Source organism: Alligator mississippiensis, chromosome 1 (genome assembly GCF_030867095.1).
Source record: "Alligator mississippiensis isolate rAllMis1 chromosome 1, rAllMis1, whole genome shotgun sequence".
Lineage (NCBI taxonomy): Eukaryota > Metazoa > Chordata > Crocodylia > Alligatoridae > Alligator > Alligator mississippiensis.
Window position 1 is genome coordinate 293013316 of NC_081824.1, and position 13434 is coordinate 293026749.

Below are 13434 nucleotides of genomic sequence, written 5' to 3' on the forward strand. Positions count from 1 at the left end.
AAGGGCCATTAATGTTATTGCATCTGAACACAAACGTGATATGGCTTTTGGCTACTAACCTCTCCACCAAACCTAGAGTAGCAGCTCTAGAGAGCAGTTCTATGTCATCCTTGAGCCATCCTGCATTCAGCACACTGGGTTCATTTCTTGCAGTAATGCAGATAAAATGGTACTATTGAATCTCAGTGGACTTTGCCCTGTTAACAACCTGGAGCTTTTGCTACACAGAGCAAGATTTGAATGCAAAAATGTCTCTTTGAACCTTATATAGTTCTGTACCTCACACACACATGCAATATTGTCAGCCTGTCCTTAAAACAGAGACTTCTTATTTACTAGAATTCCTGTATGAGCATTAGCTAAATAATTGATCGTAGGTTAATCATTTTTTGTAGATTAGTACAGCAGTAGAGGCCATGGAATACACACCAAAGCTGCCTGTGCCCTGCTAATTCCTCACAGTTTTAGTTGAAATTTAGGAGTGAAAAAGAAAAATCAGGTTTGTGGCTCTGCTGACAGGATTTGAGTCCCACTAGTGCATAGAAGACCACAGTGGCTCACTGCTGCCCTCTGTAACTTCAGCCTGTTATTGTTGGTGTAACCGGAAAAGCAAAATACAGTTATCTGAGAGTGTAGCTATCGTGGTCTCATTTTGTTGACTTCATGGAACTGAGATGAATCTCTAGGGAAGATGCCCAGGAAGCTTTCAGGACTGTAAAGTTACTAAAGTAATTATTAACCACAGTCATTTATAACCTAGCAGTAAACCAAAAACTTTGCAAAAGTCAAATCCTCTCAGAGGAGAAACAGGAGTCCTGCATCCTTGTTGTGCAAGGGATGCCATTACATTTTGTGGGGCCCAGGTGACAAAAACAAAAAATAAGGAGGACAAGGCAAATAATAGCATAGGGCACAAGTAGCTTCCTTATCTTTTTCCTGGGATGGGACAAGGAGGAATAAGGAATTTAGTGGGATGTCCCTCACTTACATGTCTGCATCTGTTATCTAAATGGGAGGACCATGAACATGGTGTGCAAGTCAGAAGCTGGGAGAGAGGGCCAAGAGAGAGGAAGGAGGGGGCATTTGGTTCAGTACTGTCCTGAAATGAAGTAAAGCAAAGCAAACCCCCGCAGACGTTAGGTCAGCAAGGGGACCACAGCAGTCCCCTTGCTGCCCTAACAGCAAGGGGTGTCACAGCAGGCTGGTTGCAGGGCTTTCAGAATTACTCTCAAAAGTTTCTGTGCATGTGCACATTATGCACATCTTGCACTTTATGCACATTATGAGACATTATGCACATCTTGCACTTTTTCAGAGAAATGCCAATGGCTAAACTTTAGAAATCAGCTGGAGACGGGGTGGGAAAGACTGCAAGTTTTTCTATGAAGCATTCTGCAAGGTAGCGTTGTGGCAGAATTCATCCACATTTAACATCTTTGAGTGTGTACAGAAGCTGCTTTTTCTGCCATTTAAAGCTCTTTATTGCCGTAACTTAACAGAAGTGTATGGCTTTACAGCACTTTAAAAATGGGGAGAGTGCTTTAAATTAACCATTGTTAAATTAACTATGTATTTTAGAATACTTTAGCAACCTACAGTGCTCTGTACGCTCGTCAAATTTCTTATGATTCCCCAAGTACTCCATGGGCTTTGCAAGCTTTGTTAATGCTCTGTTCCCAGTGAGGTGGGGGGGGAGGGGCAGGATGAGAGGGATATGCCACAGATGGGACACACACACACACATGCACGTATGCATGCGTGCATGCACACGCACACGCACACACACACACACACACATGCACACACACATGAACACATGCACACTTCCCCCTCCTCCTCTCCCCCTGCATGGCTTAGAGGCTTAGAGAAGGGCTGGGCAAGAGCTGCTGCCCAGCCTTATGGCAGACATAGTGCCCACTCCCAGTGATCGGGGGACATGCCACAGATGAGACACACACACACACACACACCCCCCCCCCCCCCCTAGTTGGACAGAATTCAGCTAGATCTAGACAGGTTACAGAGGTGGGTGGATGAGAATAGGATGGAATTCAATGCAGACAAGTGCAAGGTACTGCATCTAGGGAGAAGGAACCAGCAACATACCTATAGGCTGGGGAACACTGTTCTCAACAATACAGTGGCAGAAAGGGATCTTGGAGTCATTGTTGGCTCCAGGATGGACAGGAACTGCCAATGCGAGGAAGCTGTCAGTAAGGCTAACTGCACCTTGTCGTGCATCTACAGATGCATCACAAGCAGGTCCAGGAAGGTGATCCTTCCCCTCTATGCAGTGCTGGTCAGGCCATACTTCAAGAGGGATGTGGCTAGCACTGAGAGGGTCCAGAGGAGGGCCACCCTCATGGTCAGGGGGCAGGAGGCCAGGCCCTACGAAGATAGATTAAAGGGCCTGAATCTATTCAGCCTCCACAAGAGAAGACTGAGAGGGGATTTGGTGGCTGTCTATAAACTCACCAAGGGCGACCAGCGGAAAATAGGTGAGGCTCTGTTCCCCAGGGCACCACCTGGGATAACAAGGAATAACGGCCGCAAGCTGATTGACAGCAGGTTCAGCCTTGATATCAGGAGGCATTACTTTATGGTTAGGGCTGCCAGGCTCTGGAATGGGCTCCCAAGGGAGGTGGTGCTCTCCCCTACCCTGGGGGTCTTCAAGAGGAGGTTGGATAGATATCTGGCTGGGGTATTATGATCCCAGCACTTGTTCCTGCCCAGGGCAGTGGGTTGGACTTGATGATCTGTTCAGGTCCCTTCTGACCCTAGAAACTATGAAACTATGAAACTACTACACACACACACACACACACACACACACACACACACACACACACACACACACACACACCCTGAGACCCTGCATGGCTGGGGACCAGACGCTTGGAGCTGGGCTGCCGGCCTGGGTGAGATCTGCTGCCCAGCCTGTGGCAGAAGCGGTGCCAACTGAGTGACAGCTTCTCATCCCAGCTCCACCGTTTTCACTTGTCTGCCATTGTTTGCAGCCTCCTCCAGCTAAATTTCTGTGAATCTGTGTGAATCGGTGAGGCTGTAGAGCGCCCCCCTGCTGCCTAGCCTGGAAAGTGCAGGGAGGTTCAGAGGCGCCCACCCCCCACAATAGAGATGCAAATTGATAGTGCTACCAAAAGTGGTCTAAATTACAGTGCTGCAAAACATGCATGAAGAACTTCTGCACACACCCATAATTCACACACACACTGAAAAAATCACACTGAACAAAGACATATGGTGACACTGGGGGGAGACAGCATCTCATTTTTAATTTTACCTTCCTGTTAAAGCCAAAGGGTTTCTGAATAGACCTTCCCCCATCCCCACCCCAGTTAAAAGAACCTGTTGAAAAGTCTCAAAGTATCCACATCCTGCAAACTGGTTCTTTACTCTTACGTACTGGCCAGCATTGCCAAGTTGGGAATGTGAAAAACTTGCTTTTTCTTTTACACACACACACACACACACACACACACACACACACACACACACACACACACACAAATATAACTATATATAAAAGAAAGGGCTATGTTTTTCACATTCCTGAAGCATAGACTTTAAGAACAATGCCAAAAATCATGAGAGTTGGCAACATTGCCAAGTGCACAAAACCCAGCCCCTTAAGAAACAAAAGACCAAAAAAGGAGTTAAGTACCTGAGATGTAAATCTGTTTTCCACACTCGTGAAAAATCCCCTTGTTGTGATATGAAGGTAGAGAGGGCCTCATGTAGTCACACAACTCTGACAATTAAATAAATAAATACCACCCTTGGGGAGATTCATCAGTGACGTCACAAGGATTATTGATGTGCATAGTGATTGCTCATACAGGGAGCTCTTCCACTCAGGGAAAGTACAGTACCAAAGGGGAAATCAAGAATTGAGCTGGAATGGCATTAGAGAGATGAAGCAAATGCAACAGAATTATACATTTGGGAAAAATTGCATTCAGCAAGGAAGATAGGGGCTGGTCCTGGAGCCGTAGAGTCTACCACTGATGGATTAGGACTTCAGCTTTAGGTTTCATCTGAAATGTAGGACCCCTTACTACTGTAGGAGTTAAGCTTTTCATGGGCATCATGCAAGGGATGGGACATTACAATCCCAAGTAGCATTTGGGACCAGTACTGGTTTAGGGGCTGCATACATCTTATACTCTGAATCATCAGGATTCTCAGGGCTGGTGCCGGACAGTGGTTAAAGCCCTGTTTACACGTATTGATGCTGCTTCCAGAAGTTCTGTCATCAGACAGCAACTATACCTACCAAATTGCCAGATTTAGGTGCAGCTCCTTCAAAGGCTTAAGCAGCACATCACAACAAATACTCCATTTCAGCATCTTCTACAACTCAAACGGCTCCTCTTCAATCACTTTTGTCAACTCTGCACCCATCCCTTCCCTGCTCTTCCCAGGAAGATTGTCACAAGCTGTCTCCCCAATAGAAATTGTTCAGACTTGGGATTTGTTGTTTCATAGTAATTTCTAACTCCAGCTTAGATAAGTCAGTGAGTAATATCCTCTGGTTTCTGGCTATTAACTCAAGTCTCTGGCCCAGGGGTAGCCATCAAACAATTGTTTTTTGCGCTTGTCTCCTAATTTTCTCCAGTCTTCCAGTTCAGCAACATGAGGAAAATCAGGAAACCAGGCCTGTTGTCACTCCCATGTGATTTCACAAACCCTGGCTCAGAACAGGATAAACCAAGACTTTAACTACTTTCTACAGATGTGTAGACGAAATGGGGGCCCTAAATTGAACCGGTGGGTTTTAAAAAACACTATTTCAATTTAGGGCTGATTAAACTCCTGTGTAATGCTGGCATACCTGCCTGTCTGGAGGTGGGGAGGGGAGGGTAAGCTGCAGGTGGGCAGAGCAGTCCCTGGGCTGGGGGAGCTAGTGCTTCCCTCTGCAGCAGCAGTGCCCTCCCTTCCTCTGGCCACAGGCAGCCAACTTGTGTGGTCCTAGGGGGCACCGTAGTTGCGGAGGGAAGCACTGGGCCCCTGTGCAGCTCAGGCAGACTCCAGGGGGAAAAAAAAATCAGGCTTTTCTTGGGCAGAGCCTGCCTTCCCGGGCTGCTGCAAGGCTGCCTGCAGGGCTTCCTGCAGAGCCATGGAGCTGCACAGAGCTTCGCTCCACAGCTGTAGGGGCAGCGAACTAAAACTCCTCAAAGGAGTTTTAGTTTGCTGCACCCCACATCATTTAAGGCGCATTTTGCTGCTGAATTTCCTACAGCAGCTGGAATTAATGCATAATACGCAGATGAGGTCTGCAAACATTGAGACCATTAAAGTGGTGCAAAAGCATTTAGCCTGCTTTATAAACATTCACTCATACACATTCATATATAGATAAAGTGAGAGAGGGAGAGTATATATGGTGTGTATGTACATACACACATGCACTCACAGATGGAGAGAAAAGATATAACTGAGGTAAAACCTATGCCTTTTTCAGCAGATAACATTAATATTTCCAGTTGCCAGAATATTAATTCCCGTAATGATGGAAATGTCATAGGTAACCTCAGTGAAAAGGTTGTTGCCTGAATAAATGAGCATATATTGGTCTCTGCTTCCATAAGTAATCAACCTTTTCCAATAAAATATACAGTGCAAGCATCTCTTTGTAGCAACATCACAGGTTGTACCTCACTGGGAGGCTGTGAATCTATGGAAATGCCTATAAAGTGCTTGAAGATTCATAGATGGAAGGGTAAATCCTAGGATTTATAATTATTTCTATTCATTGACAGACAGCAGAGTAGAGATGCACCTAACAGAATCAGAGATACATATAACACAGCTACCTCTTTACTTATTGATTATCAGAATCAAAGCATGTATGACCATTTTTTTTTACTTGTTTCTTCCAATTTTAAGCCTTCCTTCTTTATGTTTTCCCCTCTTTTCTTTTCTAATCATCTTTCCTTTGTTTTTAATTCATTGTCTGTATCTTTCAAAACCCTACTTCTTTTTGTACTCCCTCTGGATTTGTTTCCCTTCCTCACTCCACACACGGGCTTATTCTTTCTTACTTCCTGTGGTATTTCTTTCCTTTCCTCATAGCACCTGGTTAAATGCTGCCATCACCTCCACCCCACCTACTTTGTTATAGGTGTCATTGGAGCAAGGAGGTGCAGCTAAGTTCTCTGGGCTGTGAAGTACACCCGTGGCTTCACTTTCCTGCTCTGTTTGCACGGGAAACGGGGGAGGAAAAACGTGCAGGTAGCTGTTTACGCTGACTCACTCTGCAGCCCATCCTTATTTATAATTGCACTGCCAATTTTCTGTCGTAAACTGATGATTGCCTAAGCCTCACTTTAATGGCATTGTAATCTCAGCACGTGTGAGGATGGTGGCAGAAGCACTTGATTTAAAAATACCATGGGGAAACAGCACCATACTTCCCTCTCAAACAGCCATCTCTGGCCAACACACACTACGTGGCATCAATGGACTCAGAGAGAGTGCTGCACACAAAGCCTATTGGGCCTTATTTGGGGCAGAACAGGAAAATTGGGACTGCTAAAGGGCTCCTCCCCTACAAAAAATCCATTGCTGTCCTAGTGGAAAGGGCTGAGAGGAAAGGAGTGGATGTGTATGTCAATTTATTTACATTGGCATATGGTACACGGAGAGGTTCCTAGTACTTAAAATTGGTCATAATACTATAGACCGCTTTACACACTTGGTTGTTATTCTGTAGGCTGAGTGCACTGCACACCCAAAGACCTCTTTGCTTCCCTTTATTCCCCACCCCCACCATGTGTGCTGCTACTCACCCTCCACTCCAGGGACTCCCCTCTCCCACTTCTGTCCCTTGCAACAAGGGCTCTCTTTCTCTACTCTCCTGCTCTCTTCCCTCTCCTGTCACATGCCAGGGACTCTGTGTGCTCCTCCCATCCCCCACTTCCCATCTTTCCCTCCTGTTTCCTCTTCTATCCCATACAAGTGTCCACCCCCAATGTTCTCCCTCTTAGAGCTCTAATCCCACATTCTTCCCCTTCCATGCCAGGCTGTGTGGACTTCCATTCCTAGTCTACTCTCCCTCCCTCCCTCCCTCCTCTTCTCTCATACTCCCTTCACCCACTGGCATCTCCCATTCTACTTCCATGCCAGGGCTGTGTATCTCACAAGTCCTCTCTTCCCATTTCTCACAGCCCTCCCTACTGCAGAGGCTCATTGTTTTTTTTCCCCACATTCTCCACCTTCCTTCAACCATTCTTGGTTTCTCTTTCCTTCTCTTTCTAGCTGTCAGCAAGTAAAGATGGATTGGGAGGATAGACAGAGCTAGAATGAGAGGGGCTGTGAAGTTGGAATGGGTTAATGGTGCCCATCAGCAACAAGGACAGAAGTGGTTGGATCTAGTTTCTCTGCTACCATATGCCAGAATATATGTGTGTCCTATTTCCCCATTTCAGGTGTTTCAAATTTAAGCAAAATCAACAAGAGTTCAGCCCAGCAGTGTGTAAAACAGTCCTTGAAATGTTAGAAATCAGCAGTAATGGTGCATGAAAGCAAACACGTTACCTAGAGACAAGCAGACAAAGAGAAATGCCATCCCATTGAATGGAGAACTTCACAAGCTCAGCCAATAAAAGCACTGGATTTCAGGCAGATGACCCAGGAGATCTAGAAGTTAACACCTGAGATCAGTGGGAGCCAACATTTTTGGCAGGCATGCCACAAATTAAACATAGTACCCTTCCTGAGTCCTACTCCAATCCCCTTCCCTCAGCTGCTCTACTTCTCCTCCTTGTGCTGTCTGCTGCTGTGCTGCCTGACTCCTCTCCCATCTGCCATGTCCCACACAAAGGTTTTCTTTGCCACTTGAGTCATCAGGAGGCCACCCCTGCCTTACAGAATGCATGTAAATATACACTGGGTTTCAAAATAGCAGGTAAAGATGATACATGTTCTCCTTCTCTCAATTCTGTCCTAATCCCCTACCATTTATACAAAAATGTCAAGCATTTCGGATATGGTTTTAAAACGGAAGGCTATAATTTATGGTAAGAAGTCAGACATCCATTTAATACAACCCTGCTTCATGAACTGGAGGAAAATAATGCTTTTGCTGACTCTTGCAACAAAAAGGGTTTTCCCTTTGGATGTGATTAGCCAATGAGATGCTATGCAAATTCAGCCAATTTGCATTCTGGCTAGCCTAGAGTACTTCAGACACCTGCTAGAGCTCCTTCATCAAAATTAAAATTTGTATCTACTTTTCCCTTTCATGCAAAGTCACTTTAATTATGCTCTTCCACTTGTGCATGTTGATCACACAAGAGAGGAACAGGAATAAAGATCTATTTTTTTGACAATTGGCAATGGTCAATTATGTCTATACTGCAAGAGTTGCTGCTAATGAAATTGCAGCAATTTAAAAACTATGTATGTATTAGTTCCTAAATGTTAGGAGATGCTGGTTTCTAGGAATTAGATACTCGTTGTTTGATGATAACATCTTATTATAAATGTTTAGTCTTGTAGTATAAGAGCTGCTTGTCCTCTTAAGTTGATGGCCGAGTCAGGACTACGTTAGCCACAGTATAAATTGATTGCAAAGTGCTTCAGAAAATGGGTTGCAATTGACTTTGTACAGCTGAAAGGGAGGAAAAACAAAGAAAAGAGAAATCAGCAGCACTCTCTTCAGAGGGGTTAATAGAAAATAGCCCCTATAGCGAGTGGCTGAAAGCCCAGAGGTCCAGATTTTGAGACCATAGCAGAAGCACTCATGGTGCAGCCCAGTCAGATTCCAGTGAATCTGCAAATCCTGCTAAATACCTTGTCACATGAGAAAAGAAAGGAATAGAAAATAGCAATGATTCATTTTAATCAGAGACAACTACCAGCAAGGGCTTTTTCATGTAACAGCAGTCCTTTTTCCATTCAGACTCTGCCTTATCACAGGTCCAAGTGATCCTTGTCTTTCAGCCTACAATTCCAAACAACAAGATGTAACAGAATAGAGCCAGGGCTTCCTTAACCAGAGCCCCATGCAAAGAAGGGAATCAATCCCTTTCCCTGCTGTTGAGGGTCTTCTCCAGCCAGTTCATCTCTTAGTTCTGGCTCTGCAATGGCTTTTACTGCATCAGAGGCCTCTCTGATATAAAAAACCACTCAAGATGCAAAAGCTCTTGCCTCTTTCAAGCTTTTAAAAGGCTTGTGTGTTATTAGGGTAGAAATTGCTTCCATTGCATGTACGCTACTGCTAAGATTGAAGACTGTAATGAGGAATTTCATGTGATGTCAGAAGGTCATCTTTATCTGATAGCATATACACACATTGAGTAATGGCTGAATCTGCAAATAGACCTGATCATTAGGATTACTCATGGTGTAGGACAGTCCTCTGTTTGGGCAGAGGTGTTACAATCTAGCACTAAAGAAAACATAGCTGTGGAAGTCAAAGACATCTGAGATTGGTAGGAAAGTATGATGATCCTGTTTTTTCATGTGTTTGGTTCAGATTCTGGTCTCACTTCCACTGCTGTAAATCTGATGTATAGCAGTGAAGCTATTATATTTAAATTGGTTTAACTAAAGGCCTGGATATGTGATACGTTTATACTGGTATAATTCCCATTGGTTTTGGTCACCAGTGTAAATGACACCAGGATCCATTGCAGTGATGCAGGTTAGTTACTCATTGTAGGCATTACTGCAATGCCTTGCTTCTAGGTGGGGAAGTAGGTAACTACTGTTTGCATTGAGCAAATATGCCAGGATGGAAGTCAACAGACAATACCTAAACCAGTATAACTTATACTAAGGGTACCTCTACTTTGGATTATGGTAAAATATACTGGTATAGAGGTTTACACCAATAGTGTGCTCCTTGTTTACACAGGTGTAAACTTTGGTTATACCAGTTTAAACATCTGCTCTATGACCGAAGATCAGAATCTGAAGCACTGTTTGTTGCTTCCCATAGTTTTATTCTGGCATGTAGTTTAGTATAATCATATATAAGTCAAACAAGATTCAACAAAGTGGTGACAGAAATGTGCTGTGAACCAATCAGATTTTTTGAATACTAGGCAGTTTGTGGATTGTGTTTGTTCTTCATGTACTCATTTTGAGTTCCTCTCACAATGACTTTTAACTGCATTACTTTGGTGGAGTTACTGCTGATTAAGTATGAAATCAGAATCAGGCCAATCAGATCATTCTCTCTCATGTTTTCTTGCATTCTTTCACAGCATATTTGCAGCTTTTAATTTTCTAATCCCTGCCACCTTCCCTTTTCCCCCCAAGCAAGAGTAGAATTTTTTTACTTTTAAGCACAAAGCTGAGAAAAGATAATTAGCTGCAAGTATTCTCATGAAAATGCTAGAAACTATACTAGTAGGGAATGATACCTGAGTGACTCTACTCTTATTCTGCAAAACGATGGATTAGATTCTCTCATTTGGGGGGGGGGGGGGGGGGTTCACCTCTGAATTCTGTATTCTATTCCAAATTTTCCACTCATGGCAAATAATACCAATCGTGTTCATTGTTTCAAGGTGTTTAAACAAACATGGCAATCATCATGTGAACTATCTGTTTTCTTGAAGAGTTGACTTTTTGTCCTTGTCTGTGTAAGGGATATGTAGTAGAAGTATATAATATTACACACATTTAAACTAGCTAGGAGGAAATACTTATTATCACAACTCATGAATAACTTGTGGAACTCACTGCTATAAGATAGTGTCTGAGAGCCTACTAGGATTCCAGACAGGATTGATCATTTACATGGACACACCCAGTTAAATTAGGTTTTGTTACAATACTAAGTAGTTTAAACCTTCAGCCCTGTGCACTGGCTCCAGAGAGGGTACAAAAATAGGAGTAGGTCTGTTGCTGGCCCAGCCACCATTGTGCCACTAGTAGTGGAGCCATTGACACTACCCCATGTGACACTGCTGCCTCTGACTCTATGTCATTTCATATATCTTCCTCTGAAACAGAACACTGGAGGGGATGGCTTATTGGCCTATCAATACCTATGTTATGTTACACTCAGTACCTTAGCTTTAATTCTGCTGACTTGTTTAAAACTGTTTTGGATATTCCATTTGACATGTATTTAATTTGTAAGCAAACCTACCAAAAGGATCAGGGATGTGCCTGAGCCCAACTCACATTTCCCTTAAGTTTAGATGTGTTTAGGTCTGAGGTCTTGACTTTGGCTTACTACAACAAGTGAAGAGAAAGCAATACAATTTACTGGTGATCAGTATCCAAACTCTTCTAAAAATCAAATTATTTGGATCTTTTGAGCTCAGTTCCATGATTAAGCTTGTCCACCAATCTATCCAGAATTTATACAACATTCACCACTTGAATAATGGAGCCATTCAGATTATAATGATCTAATTTAGTAACTTTATTGGCACACTTATTTTAGGATGTCTGCAGAAAGAAATCTTTAAGAAAATGTGTCAAGATAGTAGTTCTCCCATCGCCTCACTTTGCTAGTTGCTATCTTCCATTTGCTTGGAGTCATGGTCTCTATTCCTTTCATAATCAAGTCACTGAAAAGTATACACCTGTAGGTGTAAGTCCTTTCAATGGACCTCAGAGAAAACTCTTTCCTGTTGTTTATAATAAACCATTTCAAAGAAGACCATGCAGCATCCATAGGGTGCAGATAGTTGTAGGGTGAAGGCACAAAGAGAAGCTCATGGCCATTTGCCTTAGCAATTTCAGGACAGCAGTCAGTGCTGGATATGTAAATCACTGATGGGACCTGAGATATTGTTTTCTCTTGATTAGTATGTTCTTTTGTCTTCACCAAAGTCAGCTGCCTTTTCTCTTTGACTATAATGACACATTTCCCATAGGACTTATTCAGAGAATCACAGAATTCCTGAAAAATATCTTCATGTTGGTTCCTGCATAGTTCATTCCTTAACAATACTCTGTACCTCCAAGGCACCCAACCTTGACTACTTCCAGCATGAAGCAGGGTCCATGTTGGCCAGTTTGGGTTGTCTTCCTGAGATATCTTCTCTCCTGTTATGAGACTTTCTGAAACATCAGTTTCTCCTAAAAAGATAGTATTGAAACCATTAAATTGCAGAGTCCTCAGGGCTCTTAAATACTGAAGGCACTGCTTCTTTGTAGCAGCATCAAAGTAAATCCGGTGAATGATATGCTTGAAAAGAGGATTTATGAAGTGGTACATGCTGGTACCGCTCAAGTGCTTTGAAATACAAGAAGGTTCTGAGGATACAGTGAGGTTCGGAGTGTAGTAGGGCAGTGAGCTCATAATGAGCCTTATTATGTTTGTGCTGTTTAATTGCATCATAACATGTAGTTGTATTCAGTTGCATCATAACATCCAGTATTCCCAAATGGCTGATCAAAATTCACAGCTTCACCATAGAAAATAATAGCTCTGCCCCCTCAGTCTCCCAGTATTTATTAATTTATTAATGATCCTTTGGCAACATGGCTGCTGCTAGTGGTGCCACCTCCTTTATCCTAGTAATTAGAGCGCTTGGCAGAGGAGCTTGACTTTCCGGTCCTGTACCTAGGACACTTAGTGCTTGGTTCCTGCTCTGGCTCCCAGGACTCCTTAGATGTTTTATCCTGTCCCGGAAGCAAGCACTGGAAGCTAGGACTGCCCCTTTAATCCTTGGGTTACAGAATAATGCTCCTACTTGCTTTATCTCCTTGAGCTAGTAAATCTTGAATTCTTTTCTGCACAGTTGAAGCTTCAACAGGGGATGCCAGAAGTGCCCCTGCACAAAATAACCTATGGTTAGGAACACTTTCTGGGTAGTGGGAGATGTGGATTTGAATCGCCCTCAGGCTAGGAGAGAATTGAATTCAGGTCTTCTTCCATTTACTGGGTGAGTGCTCTAACCACAGGGCACGGCGGGTACCAGCCCCAGGCCATCTTCTAAAGAAAGCAGCAGCTGTAACCGTACTTGATGAGAGCTGCATCCTGTAGGCTTGCATTAGTTGTTCTCAGAGCATGTTTGCTGGACTAGCCCGTCAGGGCCTCAGGCAGGAGTACCTTGCTTCTGGAGGCTGACAGAACTTAGACGTGAGCTAGATGCCAAACTATTCAACCTGTTAGGACTTTAGCCATTCAGAACATGCATGGGGGTATAACTCCAGGCAACTGAGGAACTTTTATATATTACTTTTTTATTTTAATGTTCAAAGAGAGCCAAGTACAATTTCTACATCTTACAGAGGAGTTCCAGAAATGTAATTACAATGGCACTGACGTCAGCAGTACTTGATTTACAAGAAAGCTTTACTTTCTTCCCTTAGGAAGCCTTAATACCGTGAAAATAATTGAAACGGTAACTGTTTGACTGTTGCTTTCAATTTAGGGAGCCATATTCTCATTTAGCACTTCAAACATAATAAACAGAACTGGTGTGAGATGTGAATTAGAGT

At 43.4% G+C, this 13434-nt stretch overlaps 1 protein-coding gene across 1 annotated transcript; it reads right to left on the reverse strand.

Annotated features, from left to right (window-relative positions):
* Positions 1-11418: 11418 nt before the first annotated feature.
* Positions 11419-12227, reverse strand: C1H21orf140 (chromosome 1 C21orf140 homolog). The gene has a single exon (XM_006260716.3). It carries the CDS (start codon positions 12203-12205, stop codon positions 11447-11449), a length of 759 nt encoding a protein of 252 aa, XP_006260778.1. The 5' UTR covers positions 12206-12227; the 3' UTR covers positions 11419-11446.
* Positions 12228-13434: the final 1207 nt, after the last annotated feature.

What these genes read in the sequence shown, in the direction of transcription:
- C1H21orf140 (XM_006260716.3), bottom strand. Translation starts at nt 12,205, where the DNA reads ATGTACCACTTCATAAATCCTCTTTTCAAGCATATCATTCACCGGATT.